We start from the raw sequence: 21,829 nt of genomic DNA, 5'->3' as shown, positions 1-21,829 counted from the left end.
TTAAAGACTGTGAGGCAGAATTCATATTAAAAATAAATACCTGGAGCAATGAAAGCTTGTTGCTAACCAGGAAGAAGCCTTGAAACAGTTTACGGCAACAGTGTTCTTCAAAAGCATTCAGTAGCTTTTGAAGGGGGGGGAGGCAAAGTCATAAAATGCTTAAAGCTCTGTGGGTGGTTTATCATTTTAATTATGCCAACTACAGATTGCACCCCCAGTGTGCTGGGTTTACTGACCACAGAAGGCTGGATGGATGAGCCATCTTTGAGCCAGATATCTGAGGCCACTGGGATCCAATTCACATCATAAGCAGAGTCTTGACTGCAGTACTACAGTTTAACCACTGTGCCACGAGGCTCCTAAGTTGACCTGATGGGTCAACTTATAAAGACTTGGGACATCAACGCCTGTTTTTTTAACTGCAGCTCCCTGAATGATCTAACCACAATGTCCACTGAGCCAGGAGTTACTGGGTAATGCAGTCCTTTAAAAAGTAACTTTCACAAGCTCTCATCAGAGCCTTTGAGTGGGCAATCACCTGGAGGAGGCAGAGAGCAGAAGAGCACTGCTGGTGGTGGTGAGTGGAAGATTGCCCAGAGGAGGCAGGGGGGAAAGCATGCAACACCCACAGGACATCTGTATGGGCACTGCACCAAACCAGGCCACTCCACACCGCCAAACCACAGTTCACGCCCATCTCTATATGCAACCTAGCAGCAAATATCGGGTATCTTGAAGTAAGTTAAGCCAAGTTGATCAGTCCTGGTTCCAGGTATTCTTTTTTTTATCCAGCTACCATCCTTGGATGGAAATGACTAGCCTCCTTACTTCTCTTATCCCATCACCTTAATACTGCAGCTTTATAAACTTGAGATTATTTGTGAGTTCGCACCAGCAGCAGCTTCTGCCGTTTGTCTTCTTTTACTGGCACGGACTCTTTTAATATCCAAGATCATAAAGTTGGCAAGGAAAAAAAAAAAGTAAGTCAATAACAGAAGGTGATCATTTGCATTTCAAAATTTATCTTTCTTGCTTTCCCCTCAATTAGACCAAAACATGTTGATTTAAAAGGTTTGTGTGTGTGTGTATGTGTGTGTTTGTTTCTTTTTTCAAACTTATTTATAGAGCAGAATAATGGCCCCCCTGCTAGCTTGGCATTTGCTAAAAATTTTCTGTCCCTGTAAATCAAATCTGTTACTGGAATTTTTCCCTCCGCTCTCCCTCCCTCCAAAGCCACCCTCCTCCCCTTTTCAAAATACCAAGGCACATTAACCAAGAGATAAAAAGATTGGTTGCTGATATTACAAAGCACAGGGCAGGTGGTTAATGTTTTTTTTAACACAAATATACGATAAAGATTCCCAGGGGACAAGGGGAGTAAAGGGATGTTTAAACAGAAGTGTGAAAAAAATCACATCATGAGATCAGAACAACTATGCCCTTTTAGCCAAACACTACCCACTTTGATACAAGTTTTTCTTCTCTTTTTTAAAGACAAAATTACTGTTTTGAAACAACAAAACCAAGTCAAGCAGAAAGGGCAACAAAGAGTCTTGTGGCACATAAAAAGTAGCATATTTATTTGAGTGCAAACTTTCATGAACTGCAGTGCCCTTCATCAGATGCATCCAGTTCTATTCTAAATTATACATATTGTGTACAAAAACCTAGGGCAGGAAACGACCCCAAGAGTTTATAATGCCATAAACTGTTTAATCTTGAAAGAGCTACATGATACGTCCGTTGTTATTCTGCAACAACTCACCACAGCTGTCTCTCTAGATGTGGAAGCAGTCTGGAGTTCTCCCTGGGCTGCGAATTCTCATAGCTTGCCATACATTACAAAACCTTATACAGAGTCAACTGGCTTAGTATGGTTGATATAAGGGCAAGGAAATGGATGGCCCTTCCAATTGTTAAGAAATGCCACTAAACCCTAACTAGCATAGCTGCCTGGAAGCAGCTCTCTAGGGTTTCATATGGGAACATCTTCAAGCAGCCTCATGGTACAGTGGTTAAAGTGCAGTACTGCAGTCAAAACTCTGCTGACAACCTGAGTTCAATACCAATAAGCTCAGGTAGCCAGCTCAGGTTTGACTTAGCTATCTATTCTTCCAAGGTCACTAAACTGACTACACAGCTCACTGGAGGTGGAGGTGGAGCAATGTGTAGTCTGCATAATTCAATTGTAAACCACTTAGAGAGTACCTTAAGTGCTGTGGGGCAATAAGTAGCACATTTTGCTTTAAGATCCTGTGGGATCTCCTGTGTGCAAAGGTAAGTAGAAATGCTACAACATCATCCCCATTACAACCATCATGGTCATCATCATATTTGATGGTGGTAAGCACAAACCGCAGTTTTAGCTTCATACTACGCAACACTTCCCTTCCCTTAATCTCTTTTTCCTTTATCTGCCCTTACCACCTCCGGGTATCTGATTACTTGCAATGGAACTACATCATTAGAAATAAGGAGCTGCCACTGAAAATGGTAGCGCTGCAAGGGCTGAAATCCTGTTGTTTACAATAGTTAAGTTGCACAGGAGTAGGCCCACTGAATCAGTGGGGATCTGGTGAGTCAACTCCTGAGTAAGTTCCATTGATTCAAATGAGTTTACCTGCAACTTACTCGAGTGCAGCAATTGGCAACTAAAGCAGGCCCATCGGAATCAATGGAACTTATGGAGTTGATTCACCAAATCCCCACTGATTCAATGGGTCTAATTTAGTGTAACTTACTATGGTAAGCAAAAGGGTTTTAGTTATTTAATTCTACCTTCCATGCTCTCTGCCCTTTCTCTTTGGCAGCACAACCAAATGGCATTGTTTGGAAAGGAAAAATTCAAAATGGAGCTCAATTTTTGACAGTAGCATTTCTTATAACAAATTGTTACACAGTCATGCCCCGCTTAACGATTACCCTGCATTATGACGAATCTGCTTCACGATGTTTTTGCAATTGCAATTGCGATCGCAAAACGATGTTTTAAATGGGGGAATTTCGCTGCACAATGATCGGTTCCCTGTTTCGGGAACCGATTCTTCGCATTATTACGGTCAAAACAGCTGATCATCGGGTTTTCAAAATGGCCACCGGGTGCTCAAAATGGCTCCCCACTATGCTTAGGGACGGATTCCTCACTGTACAGGCACCGAAAATGGCCGCCATATGGAGGATCTTCGCTGGACGGTGAGTTTTTAGCCCATTGGAATGCATTAACCAGGTTTTAATGTGTTTCAATGGGTTTTTTATTTTTGCTATACGACATTTTCATTCTACAGCGATTTCACTGGAACGAATTAACGTTGTTAAGCGAGGCACCACTGTATTATTAAGTGGATTAACCCCCCCCCCAAATATAATTATGGTATTTTGATTTTACTGTACAAATATTGTACAGACATTATAAAGGATGCTAGGATGAATTTGGGATTTGATTGCTTCCCTTCAAGTTTTATAAATTAAAAAAATCTGACGAATATGTGGGCAATAAGCATTTTCTTTGGACACGCACTGCATCAAGAGATCTCACTGATATCAGCTTAAACTTCACCAAGTAACCTCTCCTAGGAACTCAGCAATGCAACTTGTGTGTGATCATTTTAGCACACTCAACAACATGGGTTGCTGAAGGAACAGCTGAATGCAATTACAACAAAGCTCTTCTGCATCTAATGTTCACGCAACAGAGGGAAAAGCTAGGCCAAACTGACTAGAGAAATCAGTTAATAGTTGGTTGCCACCTACTGGCTAACTCTCAGAAATTACTTTTTAGACACAACCTGTTTTAGGGCCAAAATAGACCTTACAGGCAAATGCATGTTTTTGGTTTTGTTGTTGTTGTTGTTGTTGTTGTTGTTGTTTTGTTTTGCTTTGCTTTGCTTTGCTTTGCTTTGCTTTGCTTTGCTTTGCTTTGCTTTGCTTTGCTTTGTTTTGTTTCTTCCCAGCTAGACAGCAACTTGGTTTATGGAAAAGGAGCTTCAGGCATGAGTTTAACTCTTTCTCCATCTGGCATCCCAATTTACCTTTATCATCTTTTCCCCTGTAGTGTTACAAACCCTAAACCTAGAAAAGGCATTGAAGGAATCACCAGAGGTTGCAAGTTCGGTCTCTGGCATTTCCAAGAGGAACAGGAAAGACTTGTGCCTGAAACCCTGCAAAAAATGCTAATTCATTCTCAGCACCTGATTTCCCATTGGACAGGGTACTGCAACTGTAAACAGAGATTCTATTTAAATCAGCGCGTTTAACATCAACAAACCAAACTCTGTTTCAGTGTTTTCAAGTCAGCAGCCATCACAACACCCTGGCAGAGGCACCGATACCTGTTCTGCTGAAATGCTTGAAAATGTTCCAGTAACAATGGCCATACTGGCTGGGGGATATGAAGAATTGCAGTCAAAAAAAGTAAATTTTCCGGGCTCTCACTTATACTTTGGATAAATGTCACTAAAGGAAAACCTATCATATCTTCAATCTCACTCTGTGATCACTGCAAGAGAAGAGGATGGACCAGGCCCTCTTTTCCAGCATGTGAGTCAAGATGCAAAGTCATGTTTCCCTGAAAACACACTGACTGAAAATACCTCATTCCAGTGGAAAGCCCCTTTATGTGTTTAGAAAGCATGCGCTTGAGGATAAGGAGTTTCAGTTTTTCTAGAACTGACACCAAAGAAAGATGTTCTTCTCATTATAGGGGATTGGAATGCTAAAGTAGGGAGTCAAGAGATAAAAGGAACAACAAGTTTGGCCTTGGAGTTCAAAACAAAGCAGGGCAAAGGCTAATAGAGTTTTGTCAAGAGAACAAGCTGGTCATCTCAAAACACTCTTTTCCAACAACACAAGAGGTGACTGAACACACGGACATCATCAGATTATGTTCTCTGCAGCCAAAGATGGAGAAACTCTATACAGTCAGCAAAAACAAGACCTGGAGCTGACTGCGGCTCTGATCATCAGCTTCTCATAGCAAAATTCAAGCTTAGACTGAAGAAAGTAGGAAAAACCACTGAGCTAGTCAGGTATAATCTAAACCAAATCCCTTATGAATGCACAGTGGAAGTGAAGAACAGATTTAAAGAACTAGATTTGGTGGACAGAGTGCCTATGTGTACTCATAGAGGATTTGGTTTAGATTATACCTGAGTGGCCCAGTGGTTTTTCCTACTCTGTCCATTTTAGTTCACTGATGCCCAGGATGTCGATGTTTATTCTTGCCATCTCCTGTTTGACCACTTCCAGCTTCCCAATGTTCATAGATCTTACATTCCAGGTTCCTATGCAGTATTTTTCTTTGCAGCATTGGATTTTCCTTTCACTTCCAGGCACGTCCACAGCTGAGCGTCCTTTCGGCTTTGGCCCAACCACTTCATTAGCTCTGGAGCTACTTGTACTTGTCCTCCACTCTTCCTCAGTAGCATGTTGGACGCCTTCCGACCTGAGGGTCCCATCTTCCAGCGTCATATCTTTTAGCCTTTTGTTTCTGATCATGGGGCATTCTTGGCAAAGATACTGGAGTGGCATTGCCAGTCCCTACTCCAGGTGGATTGCGTTTAGTCGGAACTCTCCACTATGTCCTGTCTGTCTTGGGTGTCCCTGCACGGCATAGCCCATAGCTTTTCTGAGTTACTCAAGCCCCTTCGCCACAACAAGGCAGCAATCCATGAAGGGGGGCAAGAATACACAGAGGAATTATACCAGAAAGATCTGGATGTCCCGGACAACCCAGATAGTGTGGTTGCTGACCTTGAGCCAGAAATCCTGGAGAGTGAAATCAAGTGCACCTTAAAAAAAGCACAGCTACAACATGGCCAGTGGAGGTGATGGCATTCCAGTCGAACTATTTAAAAACTTAAAAGATGATGCTGTTAAAGTGCTACACTCAATATGCCAGCAAGTTTGGAGAAAGCAGTGGCTAGAGGTTTGGAAAAGATCAATCTACATCCCAATCCCAAAGAAGGGCAGTGCCAAAGAATGCTCCAACTATCATACAATTGCACTCATTTCACACACTAGCAAAGGTATGATCAAAATCCCACAAAGCAGGCTTCAGCAATATGTGGACCGAGAACTCCCAGAAGTACAAGCTGGATTTCAAAGGGGCAGAGGAACTAGAGACCAACTTGCTAACATGAGCTGGATTATGGAGAAAGCCAAAGAATTCCAGAAGAACATCTACTTCTGCTTCATTGACTATGCAAAACCCTTTGACTGTGTGGACCACAGCAAACTATGGCAAGTTCTTAAAGAAATGGGAGTGCCTGACCACCCTATCTATCTCCTGAGAAATCTATATGTGGGACAGGAAGCAACAGTTAAAACTGGATATGGAACAACTGATTGGTTGAAGATTGGTTGAAGATATATGCAGAATACATCATGCGAAAGGCCGGACTTGAGGAATCCCAAGCCGGAATTAAGACTGCCGGAAGAAATATCAACAACCTCCAATATGCAGATGATACCACTCTGATGGCAGAAAGTGGGGAAGAATTAAAGAATCCCTTAATGAGGATGAATGAGGAGAGCGCAAAAATGGTCTGAAGCTCAAAATAAAAAAATAAGATCATAGCCACTGGTCCCACTACCTCCTGGCAAATAGAAGGGGAAGATATGGAGGCAGTGATAGATTTTACCTTCTTGGGCTCCATGATCACTGCAGATGGAGACAGCAGCCACGAAATTCAAAGACGCCTGCTTCTTGGGAGGAAAGCAATGACAAACCTTAACAGCATCTTAAAAAGCAGACACATCACCTTGCCGACAAAGGTCTGCATAGTCAAAGCTATGGTTTTTCCAGTAGCGATGTATGGAAGTGACAGCTGGACCATAAGAGAGCTGACCGCCAAAGAATTGATGCTTTTGAGAGTCCCCTGAACTGCAAGGAGGATAAACCTATCAATTCTGAAGGAAATCAACCCTGAGTGCTCACTGGAAGGACAGATCCTGAAGCTGAAGCTCCAATACTTTGGCCACCTGATGAGAAGACTCCCTGGAAAAGCCCCTGATGTTGGGAAAGTGTGAAGGCAAGAGGAGAAGGGGACGACCGAGGGCGAGATGGTTGGACAGTGTCATCGAAGCTACCAACATGAATTTGACCCAACTCCGGGAGGCAGTGGAAGACAGGCAGGCCTGGGGGGCCCTGGTCCATGAGGTTACGAAGAGTCGGACACAACTTAACGACTAAACAACAACAGCAAACAGAAATGAACATCTGGTAAGGGTGAAGGGCACTGGACTGCAATGCCCATTACCCTTACCATACAATGTAGCCATGCAGTTTGAGATTTAGCCCGTGTCATTCAAATTTCTTCACAGTAAGGTGGGCAGAGATACATTTAAGCACTGAAAGTCTACAGATGAATCTGTGCTCTATGTTTGAATAACAGATCAAGAAAATAGGCTGCTTGCAGCAAGGTAAAGGTTCCCCTTGACATTTTAGTCAGTCGTGTTCGACTCTAGGGGGCGGTGCTCATCCCCGGTTGCCAGCGTTTGTCTGAAGACAGTTTCCATTGTCACGTGGCCAGCGCAGCTATACACGGAACGTTTACCTTCCCACCGAGATGGTACCTATTTATTTACTCGCATTCACATGCTTTCAAACTGCTAGGTTGGTGAAGAGCTGGGACAAAGCAATGGGAGCTCACTCCGTCGCGTGGATACAATCTTACGACTGCTGGTCTTCTGACCCTGCAGCACACAAAGGCTTCTGCGGTTTAGCCCGCAGCGCCACCGCGTCCTTTCCTTGCAGCAAAGGTGCATTTATATCTATATGGAACTATATCATGTTATGCTAGGCCCTGTCACTCCTTCACTTCAGGAAAAAAAAGTAAAGACCTGACTTTTTACTCAGGCTTTTCATATTCTTGCCCATTAAATTAACTTTTTGTTTTGTACCTGTAATTTTTGATGGTGCAAGATTTTATTAATTGTTTTGTTTGCCACCATCATGTATCTGAGTATAGAATTTATTAGATGTTCAAGTTGGGTGGGTTGTTGTTATTGTTTTTCCTTTTCTTGCTTAATATCTGATCTGTCGCTATTGAATTTGAGTTTATGTTTGTTGAGGCACTCATTGGACGCCACCCAGAGTAGCAGACTGGGCACTAGATGGGTGGTGTAAAAAGTGAATTAAAGAAATAACTAAACAAATTTCAGTAAAGAAGGGATGAACAGAAGGGCATTTCATTCTATGTATCAGGATTGCAGGAATCACTCCTATACACAAGGCACTGGCTTCTGGGTGAATTTGAAAGCATACGCTTTCATCTAGAAAGCTCTAAAGGCCCTGAAATCCTATTTGAAGGTACATTTTTACTCCTGTGAACCTGCCTGTTTGCTGAAGTTCCTCAAATATTAAATGGTCTTTTTTCTGTTGCCAGTGGAACACTCTGCCCAACGAAGAGTCTCCGATCATCTGGTGCTGCGGGCTAAACCGCAGAAGCCTGTTCTGCAGGGTCAGAAGACCAGCAGTCATAAGATCGAATCCACGTGACGGAGTGAGCGCCCGTCGCTTGTCCCAGCTCCCGCCAACCTAGCGGTTCAAAAGCATGCAAACGCAAGTAGATAAATAGGGACCACCTCGGTGGGAAGGTAACAGCATTCCGTGTCTAAGTCGCACTGGCCATGTGACCACGGAAGATTGTTTTCGGACAAATGCTGGCTCTATGGCTTGGAAACGGGGATGAGCACCGCCCCCTAGAGTCGAACATGACTGGACAAAAATTGTCAGGGGAACCTTTACCTTTTACTAGATCAGACATCGCAACTCTCCTGGGATGGAATGAGGAGCCACACCAGCCTCTACAACGAGGAACACATCTTTCCCCTGTTGCCAATAAACCTGGTGCTAATACTGCTGTCACTGCTGAAATTTGTGGCACTGGGAAAAAATGGCTAGGGAGGACCTACGGAGCCCATGAGTCACACAGCGCAGGGTGCTAGTCAACTCTGTAGAATTGTTAATGAGGAACATGAGACAGAGGGTGCTCTTGCACTCATCTCCTGCTAGAGGACTCCCATCAGTAACTGATTAGCTGCTGTGTGAACAGGATGTTAAGACTAGATAGGGTTTTGACCTCATCCAGTCTGGCTGTTCATGTTCTTAGGAGTAAGGTTAAAAACATTGCATTTATGAACATCTTTGCTCGTTGTATCTGCATGTGTGGGAATAATTACTGAGAGCTCGTCTCATGCAAATGACGGTGGGAGGTCATCTTGTGTTGTGATTACTTGATATGTGATCAATTTGATTTCAGTATCAGTTTTCTACTAAACTCTATTGATCCTATCTATCTATCAAGTTATATTCATTCTGTACCAGAGATTTTGTACACTGATGAAAATGGGAAAGGAAGACTATCCATTGGTTTAGAAAATGCTAATAGAGTGATGCAATTTTCTGCTAAAGGCTGGATATAAGAACATTAAAATAAATAGGATGCAGCGTGACACAAAAAATATCGAAGGCGATAAAGTTAAATCCTTAAAAAGTTACGGAGCTGAAGAAAAAGAAACAGCTGTACAAGGGATGGAGATGGGGATTTGTGTATTTTTGGTCTGTGTCAGATTTACATGTGTTAACTTGTAAGTCTGTTCAGTCTTGTTTCTGTATTTATCTTCAGGGGACCTTTTATAGCAACAAAATGTATATTTAAATATGTTTTTTTAAGGCATTTGGTCACAAAATACACATTTCAAAATACATTTTAACATAACACGCACATTTTAAAAAGCTTTTCAGCACTTTTGATGTTATTTGGAGCCAAATTCTGCACGGCGTTTTTTTTAATGTGGGTGTGGATTAGGTCAATTTATATACAAGAATTCATGAAGATGGATCTACTCAAGGAACACAAATTCATCCTCTTAGTTTAGCTGGACTTCCCAGCTGAGAGCAAAATGCCATTGCTGGATGCAGCCCATTACAAAAAACAAAACAAAACCTACCTCCAAAAAATGATAAGAGAAGAATAATTCATCTAAAAGAGAAAAGACCCAGATGCACCTCCCCAGTAGCAAAAGTTCTAGGTCCTATTCCACAGATCAATGAAATGAAGCTCAAATAATTGGAAAGGGGCACAGAGCTCCTCGAGAAGATCTCAGTGGAAGAGCAGAATCTATGATAAATTAGCAGAACCTCCCAATGATCAATCCTAATGAAGAAGCAATCAAGAAACTGGAAGAAGGCTGAAACTACAAAGGGAAACAAAAAAGGAACTAGAAAAGATAATCAAGTGTTAAAGACGCATCACGGGAGACCAAGACCATCCACACTCTTGTATCTCCAGTCACCATGTATGGGCGTGGGAAGTGGACAGTTCAGAAAGCTGACAGGAAAAAACATTTATTTGTTTGAAATGTGGTGCTGGGGGAGATCTTTGTGGGTACTGCCTGAAATCAAGTCAGAAATACCACTACAGGCCAAAAAAATGTTGAAATTGAGGCCGTTCTACTTTGAGTACATAATGAGAAGGCAGGATTTTCTGGAAAAGATAATAATGTTGGGAAAGGTAGAAGGCAGCAGGGAACAAGGAAGAACAAATATTAGGTGGGATGACTCCTTAAAGGAAGCCACGGGCTTGAACCTGCAGGAGCAGAGCAGGCCCGTTGAGGACAGGACATTTTAGAGATTGCTTATTCATAGGGTCGTCATGAGTTGGAAGTGACTTGATGGCACATAAGAACAATAACAACTGTACTGTTTCAGGTAGGAGTCTTTTCAGTCTCACATGGAGATGCTGAGAACATGACCTGTGGCCTTAGAACTGCACTCAGAAATTAATAAGGAGCCAGGGCAGAATGTTTGTATTACAGAAGCAACATCATGTGAGCAAAGACAGGCCATAAAGGCCTTTCCTCTGCTCCACCTTAGAAGGTATTAGAAAAGAACACAGAACAAAACTTTCTCTATGACTTTCAGCTCCAAGGAAGAAAGAACTGCTCGGCACCACTTCAAACTGCTGGCACCCAATTTACTGCTCATGTACTTCTAAGGGTGGCATGGGTTAGGGTGCTAGAGAAGAGGAAAACTGAAACCTCTCCAAGCTGATGTGTCTAAAAGAGTGGATTGCAATCCATGAACGCTCACATTGAAACAAATGAGTTAGTAGTGGGCACAATTGGTTGTTGTTGCTGGAACAGACTAACATAACTACTTCTTTGGAAACTCACCCAGCTAGGGGGACACAGAAACCCTCCTAACTGAGGGATCTAAATTGGATGAAAACTGGGCCACATTCTGGCCAGATGTGGTAAACTAGCACAAGTAGCCAACTCCGATGACTAAATACTATTATTCCCTGCATGAAATAAACCTGTATACTAGTAGGGATGTGACGACTATTCCAAAACCACAGACCTACACACTTCTAATTTGCAGTTTTTCTCTTCCTAACATTCCATGGCAAAAAAAAATAATCAACCACTGTGAGATTTTATGCTCCTGTATAGGAGTGAAAAAACAAGTGCATTTTTCACCAGCAGGACCATTAGCAAAACTTACTGTATTTTGCACAAAAAGAAAATTGCATTTTGCATCAAAAACTTTGTGATTTGTGTTTTAAAATATATTAAGTTTTATGCAAAATACAAGTCCTTGAAAACAATTTTCTTCTTTTTTCCAAATACAGTGTTTTGTGCAAGCATCTCCCCCAACTTTGGCAAATTTTAACATAGAAGTCCTCAACGCAAAATAATGCATAACAACTCACACAAAATTGCCCAACTGGGCTGGCTGGTCGGTGAGGGACTTATAAAACTTTTCACTCTCACCTGCAAGAATTAACTCAGAGAAGATTTACATCTCTGTATGACGCACTGGATGTTCAGTTTTCCATGACAAAAGGACTTTTTGTAGGAGGGCATGAGAGGCTTCCACCGGAAATGGTAAAATCTACCTTAGCGAGAGCTAGGGCCTTCATGTCACAAGAGCTAGAAGGGCAATGCACATCAACTCCCAGCTTGCCACAATGCCATCAATCCTAAAACAGTTGTTAAGAATCCACATGGTTCATTAAACTTCCCCTTGCTAAAATCCAACTGACCTGACATACCTATATAATTTAGTTTTTATTATATTGAGCTGGATCCAAGCTACGTCTGCTGATTTAACCTCTAATCCAGCAATCTTCAAGTAGGTACAAGGAACATACCAGAAGGGGATATGGTTTAGCTACACTCCATTCCCCACCTCCCATGTCACAGCTTCCACTTCTCTCCTTGCATGAAGAGTCATGATTTAACAGGAGAGCTTCCTCCATGCAGATCAGGAGCCCTATTGCAACGGAGGAGTCAGGGCTAGTACGCATCCTCACCTCGTGCATTCAGTTTACCTATGTTTCAAATGCCTGAATAGGGTTTTATTCCCTACAAATATCCCTTTGAGCTATGACTACCCTATCCCATTGAACTGAATGGGTCATAACTTCAGCCAATACAGCACGGACCCAATGTCCATCTTGAGAATGTTAAAAACCATGAAAATGCATTACCGGCACAATGTTTATTGGGACTACTTGCTTAAATACATCTGAATGCACTGTGAATGTACACCACTAAAACAGGGATATTTAAAGCCCCGAAACCTTTATGTCTTTTCATTGCCTTTCATTGCCATAGGCACAGGTGTTCCAATGCTATGGGATATTTCCTGTAACATTTTTTTTCATACATCTCAGATATACTACTGCATACATCTTAGATATACTGAGACTCTCTGCTAAGCAACATTCCCACATAAAGCATTAAAAATAATAATAATAAAATTAAATTAAAAGTGCCAGCAGATATTGAACAGCTTGTATTCCCAAGGAACAGAGGGTGAGATGGGATGAAAGCTCGAGGAGAAAATGAAAGCTGCTAATCTGTTTTCCAAGTGAAACATTTGAGGTGATTGCTCTAACCTGGGGCACAGTACATTTTCTCTATGGCATCGCTGTCACAGGAATCTTCAACCTCACTCCACCTGCTAAAATACGTTAGCTGAATGTGTCCTAAAAACAAAACGACAGGAGAAATCAAAACATTTTCCCCTTCCATTTTCTGCAGAAGTGAACTGTAATTACTCCTTTTGTAGCTAAAAACAGTATCATTAAGAATAATGGCATCATTAAGTACTAGAAGCTATTACTGGGGGTGAATTTGCTGCACTGATAATGAAGCTCTAGACAGGAAATGAAGATACTAATTACAAGATAAAACGCCTACTCAGTTAATTGGAAGCAACAGCGAATAAAAAGAAATGCATTTGCAGAAGTTCCTGACCTCGATCATTCAATAAGATGTTGTTTGGGTTCAAATCACGGCACACAATTCCTTCTCGATGCAAGGAATCCAGGGCTACCACCATTTCAGCTGCCCATTTTTGAACACAGCCCTCAGGGAGGTAAAACCTGGAGGTTAGCGCTAATCTCTCGTCGAGGTCCTGAAACATTTGGTGGATTTCATTCTCTCCTCTGACCCCCACATCTGATTCATTGTTTCCTGCTTTGTGCAATAAAGCCGGGATTGTTCCCTCTTTGCCAGAATCTTCAGCATGGTCAGAAAAGAGCAGCACAGCTTCATTGTCCACATCTAAACTATGTCCTTTAACACCAGGTTGCGTGTTAGATGTCAACTTTTCTTCCCTGCCAAATGCATCTAATGACGAAAACGCTGCTCCTCCAAACCCTTGGAACCCCATCCTATCCTTGCAACCCGTTGGGTCACTAGTCGTCATGTGGACTGCCCTAGTCCTTTCCCAGCTATCAGTGTGCTGCTCCTTTGGTTCTTTTCCACCTAAGGGGTGTCCCTTTTGCTCAAGCGTTCGGCATGGCTCTGCACTGTTATTCAACTGCAAGACATCCGGCGTTTCCAAAAGTTTGCTTTCCACAATGTCTCCGTGTGGCTCTGTCTGCTTTAGGGGCCTATCCACAGTAGGTTCTTTCACTGGCTCGGTTATGCCTGGAAGGTTCACCAAAAGGTCAGGCCTTCCATCATCAACGCTACTGACATCATCGAAGGCGACATCCTTAAAAGAGATCACTGGCACGGAATCGTTTGAGCCCCTGCTGATGGTATCCTGGGAAGCAGGGGTTATTTTGTTTTCTATGGCATCAAGCTCCTTATCCTGATCTGGCACAGACAAAAACTGCTTTAAAGATTCTGATTTTAAGCTGTAAAGTTTATCTCCAAAATCAAGCCCTTGAAGTTCACTGGTACTGTCTCTACTGTCAATTCTGAATAATTCCATGGGGCTTTTCTTAGATTTGCTGAGTGATTCTGATATCCTGGTAGGACTTGTTATTTCTGAATCAACATCATCAGCAAAAATATTTACTTCCTGAGAGGTGAACGCAGATTCCAAATTCCCACTGGCAACCATACTATGTCCCTGGAAACCTCCTTGGTCTTTGGTAAGGACAATGCCATTATCTGCTTTCAAGACAGGTTCTTCATTTAATGAACCAGGATCAACTTTTTCTTGACCATATTCATTGCATAATGTTAGATAACTTGTAGTGCATTCTTCCTCTGAACTGGTTCCAGAATCAATCCACCTAGGGGAACTTTCTTGACCATCTTCCTGGTTACTACTGCCATCTTGAGAACTTGGAGTAAGACTGCTCTGCAAGGGCAAAACCTTCAACATGTTGCCACTGTTGCTTCCTTTAGAGTCAATGCTACCACCAGCATCTTGAGGACTAGGAGTGGCCTGATGCAAATGTATTTTGGTAGAGCTTGGTCTTCGGGATTTTGGTGCTTCAAAGCTATCTTCAGGACTCCTGTTCAAGAACTTACTGATGTACGACCAAAGTTTGCCTCCTGCAACAGAGAAAAGAAAGTAACCAGGATTAGTTGTACTTCATATAATGCCTAACTATGATGAGAGAGAAAGGAGTGAATTTGCAAGTGAGGGCTATTACAGAAAGGGAAGTCAGTATCCCAGTTTTCTTCCAAACCTTTGATCCTACTTAATGATGAACTAGCACGATATCATCATGAGCCTTATGTTTCTCCATTTCCTGTTTCCAATACTGCACATTAAGAAGTTTATTGTTGTGTTAGTTTAGGCCTATCAAGTGCTTTGCTTTAAATAAACATAAATTAACTTTACATTGAGCAAAAAATAATAATTTAGGAAGCCTATTTATAACAAATTGATAGTAGTGAAAAATAAAAGGACCATTTGATCTTACAAAAGCAGTTACATGTATTTTTGAAAAGATTTTAAAAGTCCTATTTTATGCAGAGGTTAGTAATAAATCTATTCAGTTCACATTTTAATGGAAAGTTACCAGATTTGTAGTTTTTAATTCTACAGATGTACTAAAACACATATTACAATGATAACTGCACTTTTTCAGATGTTGTAATGAGAATCTGCAAATGTACTCCGAACTTTGTGTAATGGCAAAGTGAGCACAGAGGTTCATATTAGGCACTGGCAATAAGCTATCAGAAATTCAAAACTCAAAATACGAAGTGTGGTACTAGCTCCCACACTTTGTAATGGCCTCTTGCTAGAGATCTGATAAGCCTCCTCCCTCCAGAGTACTAAAAGGGAGCTGAAAACCACACTTTTTAGAGAAGCCTAAAAGATATTTAAGGGTATTGTCCCCCTCAGTTAGTGAATCCTTTGACCTTGGGCCACCTGAGGACTGTTGCCATCATTCTGTTTGATTTCGTGAAGTAACAAGAAGCTAAGCAAAATCAGCCTTGAGAGGCTTATTCTATTTGTTTGTGATTTTATTGTAATGTAATGGCCAGAGTAGTGATCCCACTGAGTCAGGTGGGATACAAATAAATAAAACAGAAATAAAAATGTGTACACAGAAATTTTGGGGTCCAACTAAAAAGCTCTAATATGAAAACAGGACAGAATGAACAGAATGCTAAAAAAAAACACAAGAAGCTAAGCAGAATCAGCCTTGACAGATTTGTCTCTCCTTGCTCTTAAAATTTTGTAAGGATTGGGATGGACAGGTTTTGTAAAAATGGCAAAAGAAGAAAGGGGATGTTAAAACACTGTGCACTGGGCGTGAGCAAAGTAAAGTGGACTGGAATACGACATTCTCAACCAGATAAGTACAACCTGTTTTATTCTGGAAATGGCAAGTGCACATTAAATGGTATTGCTCTAATAACTTGGTAACACATAATGCAAAGCGTGGGGAGCTATAATACAAAGTCTGACCAAATAATATCAATCAGACTTCACAGAGAGCCTATCAACATAATCACAATTCTAGTTTACCTTCCAACTACAGATGATAAAAAAGAAGTCAAAAGCTTTTTATTGAAGTGAGTTACTTGGAAGTCACTTAAACAGGCTATGAACTGGAGTTGGCAGAACCAAAGTGAACCGAAGAAAATGGGGTTTTCTCATCGACCCAGTCCTTTGAGAGTGTGGGGAAGAAGAGACAACCTCACACCTATGTCTGTACATATAAGTGGTGCCTCGCATAGCGATCGCTCCGTTGAGCGACGAAATCGCTTATTTATTTATTTATTTATTTATTTATTTATTTATTTATTTATTTATTTATTTATTTATTTAACTTATATGCCACTATCCGAAGGTCTCTGGGCGGCTTACAGCATTTAAAATACAATAAAAAGGCAAAATAAAAGGGCAAAATAATTAAAATGCAATTAAAATATATATTCTAAAAATTGCCATCAGACCTACAGCTGATATTATTTCAGTTAAAAGCCATTTGGAACAGGAAGGTTTTGACCTGGTGCCGAAACGTCATCAGCCTCGGCGCCAGACGAGTCTCAGTCGGGAGGGCATTCCATAGTCTGGGGGCAGCTGCCGAAAAGGCCCTTTCTCTACAAGCCCTCCCTCTTAGCGACTAACTTTTTGCGATCGCAAAAGCGATCGCTTTGCGATGGTCCCTATGGGTTTTTTTCGCTTTGCGATGATGGCAGGGAAGCAATCATAGTAAAGCAACCCTTTTTAAACAGCTGATCGGCGGTTTCAAAATGGCCGCCGGGAAAACAAAATGGCCACCCGCTGTTTTTCCTCGCTTTAGAGGAACCGAAAATGGCCGCCCCTTTGGATGATTTTTGCTTAAAGGTGAGTTTTTAAGCGCATAGGAACGCATTAATCGCGTTTTAATGTGTTTCTATGGGCTTTTTAATATCGCTTAGCGATGAAATCGCTTAGCAACGTTTTTCTGGAACGGATTAACGTCGCTAAGCGAGGCACCACTGTGCTCTATGCCCCTCGACTTCATGCTAGCTGCCCCAAATGCTCTTGATGTTGATCATTATTGAATAAAAATTATGTGATATATTTATTAATTGTACTGTGGTGCTTCTAATACAAAGCAAGAAAGATCCACCCTGTGCCATTCTCAATTACTATACAGTATAGGGATGGGAAGGTTGTACATCAAAGCAACCTGACAGGAAAAAAGTGACTTGTTTGAAATATGGCTTCAGAGGAGAGCTTTATGGATACCATGAACTGCCAGGAAGAAAATCTAATGGTCTCTTGATCAAATCACACCTGCATTCTCAATGCAAGCTAAAATAACTAAGTTGAACGTACCATGTGTTAAACTATCATACTTTGAGCATACTGTGAAAGTGCAACTCACAGGGAAAGACAACAGTGCTAAAAAAAGGAAGGAGGAAAAGAGGAATTTCTGGCATGAGATGGATTGACTCAATAAAGCAAACTGCAGTGTTGGGTATGCAAGATCTGAGCAGGGCTGTTAATGATAGCCCCTTTCGTAGGTTATAGACTAATAGGGTCACCATAATTCGGAAATAACCTAAGAGCCCATAGCAACAAACTTTTCATGTTTAATTTCTGAGGAATTTGAAAAAGTTCTTTTTGACTTCACTTCTAAGGGACGCTGGTAGTTATCATCCAGCAAAGTAACTATTCTAAGCTCTGAAATGGACAAGTGAACCACCTTGTCCCCATGTTGCTCTTTGCTCCTTTCAACTCAGCTCTTCCATACAGATCCTGGAATTGCTATAATCTAATTTTCTTTAGAAACACAGGAAGGTTTCTTATATCAGATCACACTACATCATCCATCCAGCTGGAATGGCCTAATCTTATTGTTGATGGCTGTCCAGCATCTCAGGAAGAGGCTTTCTCATCATCTGCTACCTCATCCTTTTAAATGGAGATACCAGGGATTGAACAAGGATCCTTCTGCACGTATGTAAAGCAATGACTCCACCAATGAGTTATGATGCCTCCTCCAGTACTCATACCTGACAGGAACAAGGCTCGTGTGTGTCCATTTGCTTCTGTCCAGTTATTTTTTACTCTTGCCTCTTAACACCCACCCGTTTCCTTTGATGGTGTCATCCCACCATTAAAATGAGTAGGGATTGTGTATTGTTGGGTTATTCTACCAGAGCATTTCCAAAGGTATAAAGTTTTTCGAAAAACTCTACACAATCACTTTTACAATAGTGAAAAGAAAGGAAATCCAATCTTCTCATTTGGTGTAATACACTGGTGCAAACAATGAAATATTGTGAATTATACCCTTACATGTAATATACCCTTATGTTGTTCTTTGAGGGTATAATAGAATGGCATTAAAGCTGAAATATGTAAAGACATGCTTTTTTTAAGAGTTGTGCATATTAAGAGAAGGAGAATAAACAACTCTATTCCCTTTTCCTCTCCTTTCCTTCCTTTTGAAATGCCCGATTTAGGTCACACAAGAGCAGTATTTCCATCTGGGTATATAATTATGTCTTTGCGAATGACACGTTAATAATCTTTTCCATCTTGCACCGCGATAGATAAGATCAAGTAAATGCATTAGCCAAAGCTAATAGAGTATTGGCCACCCATTACTATATAAAATTATTGGAGGGGGGGATGATTCAGTGCAAAGGAGTTTTCATAAGTTTGTAGCCTTGTCTCCTATTGGCCAAGTGTTAAAGCAGTGATGGAATGCTTCGACATGAATTACAATGACAATGGACTGCTTTATAAGGTTCATATCAAGAGCCTCCAGATGTTAACTGGAACACAATTCTCTTCAGCCCTAGAAAATATGGCCAGTGATTAGAATTATGGGAGTTGTAATCCACCAAGATATGGAGGGTCACAGATTTCCCACTACTCTGCTCACCATTCTGCACCAGGATTTACTGAAAACCGCATTTACTGAACACATTTGAAGTAAAGGCGTTAGCTAGTATTATCCTGCTGCCTCAAGGGTCAAACCAGATACTCAAGATCTTAAAATTGAAGAAATATATGACCTGATCAGGACAGCAGGGATAAAACTTTTTCTCTCTGTATTATTTTTTATCATTTGGATTTGTGATTGTATTTATTTTATTTTATTTTAATCCCATTGTTCTCTCCTAGTGGGGACCAAAAGCAAAATACAAAAACAATTAAATTCCACACTTAAAACCATACCAATTACAGTTTAAAACTCCACTATACAACTATTTTAAAACATTATTTAAAACTATAAATTAGCTCTTAAAAGACCTCCCCAACTCACTAAAAGGGTAAGATTTCAGGAGGAAAGGGGTCAGCTGCACCTCTCGAGAGAAGGAGTTCCATAATCTGGGAGCAATCACAGAAAAAGCTCTCTCTTGAGTCCTCTTCCAGACATACTCTTGAAAGTGGTAGAACCAAGAGAAGGCCGTATCCTGTGGATCTTAATGCTTGTGGGGGCTCGTACAGGGAGATACAGCCTTTCAGATAGCTTGGACCTGAGGGTGTAGTTGCCATTGGTCTGTAGGAAGAAATAACTAGATCGCTCATGTGGCATCCATTTCAGGGCAGAAGATAGTTTGGGCAGAAGGACTGGAAACATAAAAAATGCCATAGGTAAAAATGAGTTGTTTTCCAAGGCATTTCCTGTTCATTTCAGTGACCTGGACCCCAAGAAGACTGCTTAAACAATGTTTGTGGAGCATGTAACACAAATCCCAGTGCAGCCAAAGCTGAGGGGCCATTTTGGGACTTACCTCTGCCTATCCTTAGACTGGATATTTGACTAGATTTTACACACTGATCAACACACGTATCTGTGCACAGAGGCCAGAATCCTATGGATTATTACACCAGTGTGAGTACAATGGTATAAACTGTAGTGCTGATGGTTGTTAGTTAACAAATTGACACTTGTTACCTCAGGTTGTGTGTCAGCTGTTGGATCTGGTATGTGACAAGGGATACAAATCAGCGGCTAATTAACTAGTAGCAAATCCTAGCTGCAATTTACATCATTACACGTACTCTAGGATAACTAACCAACAAGATTCTGGACATTTAGTACTGTCAAAAGCAGTGGTGGAGGAACACGGTTATCTGTTTCATGCACTTGGAACAAAATCTATGCTTGGCAGCACATCTGACCCTTAAGACTTCAGTCCAGAAAGAAATAACATGACAAAAGCATTGTCCTGCGATAGCATTGCAGCCTGTTAACAGGAAACATCTTCGTTTTGAAGTTTCTTGAGCGCTTTCCAAATTGATATGAACTCCAGCTTGTTTACGCTTAAAAAGATTTGACACTTTCCAACAGCCACTTAAACTTTGATATCCATCAAAGCCACCTCCCCCTCCCCAACCTCCCTCAAGACTCTTTTTGAAGCATCTGTTTCCACCATTTCTGGCACTGATACCGCTAAGTAGTAGTGAGGCTTCAGACTCGCTTTTCCATCACATCATGTCTTGCCAAGTGCTTTCTGACAGAGCTAACAGATACTTTATGAATGTTCTCATCTCTAACAAGCCATTTAATATATCACGACCAAGAAAGCGGGGGATTTACTAGATTGATCTATGATGTTTAGATATGAAGGAGGAGATTCTCGCTGCTGATCCATATTCTGAACTAAAAAGGCCTGAAATCCAATTACAAGTTAAAATTTCTAAACATGATGTGCTGCAGTTAAGCACAGGGGAGAGACTGAGGAGAAAGGGTAGAAATGGGGGGGGGGGAATAGAGAATAACCTGCAGCTTTCATTCCAACTCTCCATCACACACATTGTCTCATTTTTCCAGATTATCATTCTGTTACTGAAGACTACACTGAAAGAATTTAAGACTGACCATGTCAAATACTTAAAAGACTCTCATACCGAGGAGGGGCAGGACCTGTTCTCGATCATCCAAGACTACAGGAGAAGTAATAATGGGGCTCAAGTTACAGGAAGCCAGTTTTTGGTAGAATATCAGGAAAAGCTTCCTAAGTGTCAGAGAATTATGAAAATGGAACCAATTACCTTGGGAGGTGGTGAGCACTCCAACACTGGAGGCATTCAAAAGAAAATTAGATGAACATCTGTCAGATATACTTTGATTCAGATTCCTGCTTTGAGCACAGGGTTGGACTCAATGGCCTGATAAGCCCTTTCCAACACCATTATTTTATGATTCTATTGGGAAGGCCTCAATCCAAACTGAAATAGCTGGAGAAACACTGTTGAACAATAAGCTAAAGAATTCGAAATAAAAAGAATCAAGGAAGCACAGAGGAAGAGAGAAGTGAAAAAAGGAAGGATGTAACAGTCCAACTGCCCAAAGAGTCCAAGACCAGCTAACAGGTCTCCACTGTTTCTGTATCTTTCAGGTTTGTATTGGGCCAGACAGCCACTTCCATGTCCATAAATTTTCTACTACTCCTCTCCCCATCTCACCATGGGGAATGGAAATGGTCATCTTCTAAAATGAAGGGCGAACTATATATCACTCCGAGTACCATAATAACCTGGCATTGTTACCTCAAGTAGTGGTTTTAGGTACAGCGGCACAAGTAGCAAGAGGCACCACTACACTAAACAACTGCTGTTCAGCAAGCTAGAACATTATATTCTGGAACTCCCTCCCACGGGAAG

The 21,829-nt window shown here is 41.3% G+C and overlaps 1 protein-coding gene across 3 annotated transcripts in view; it reads right to left on the bottom strand.

Annotated features, from left to right (window-relative positions):
• The window catches only part of RPS6KC1 (ribosomal protein S6 kinase C1), a 126,974-nt gene that overhangs the window by 13,564 nt on the left and 91,581 nt on the right, over positions 1–21,829 (bottom strand). For 2 of the 3 annotated variants that reach the window (XM_020794629.3, XM_078382945.1), the window contains 2 exons: positions 13,267–14,805; positions 12,906–12,995 (listed from right to left, as the gene is read on the bottom strand). In XM_020794629.3, the coding sequence (XP_020650288.3) occupies positions 12,906–12,995; positions 13,267–14,805 (1,629 nt within the window). The remainder of the gene's footprint in view (positions 1–12,905; positions 12,996–13,266; positions 14,806–21,829) is intronic. The other variant, XM_020794630.3, reaches the window with a different exon arrangement.

Source organism: Pogona vitticeps, chromosome 1 (genome assembly GCF_051106095.1).
Source record: "Pogona vitticeps strain Pit_001003342236 chromosome 1, PviZW2.1, whole genome shotgun sequence".
Taxonomy (NCBI): domain Eukaryota; kingdom Metazoa; phylum Chordata; class Lepidosauria; order Squamata; family Agamidae; genus Pogona; species Pogona vitticeps.
This window is presented reverse-complemented; position numbering and strand designations above follow the sequence as displayed.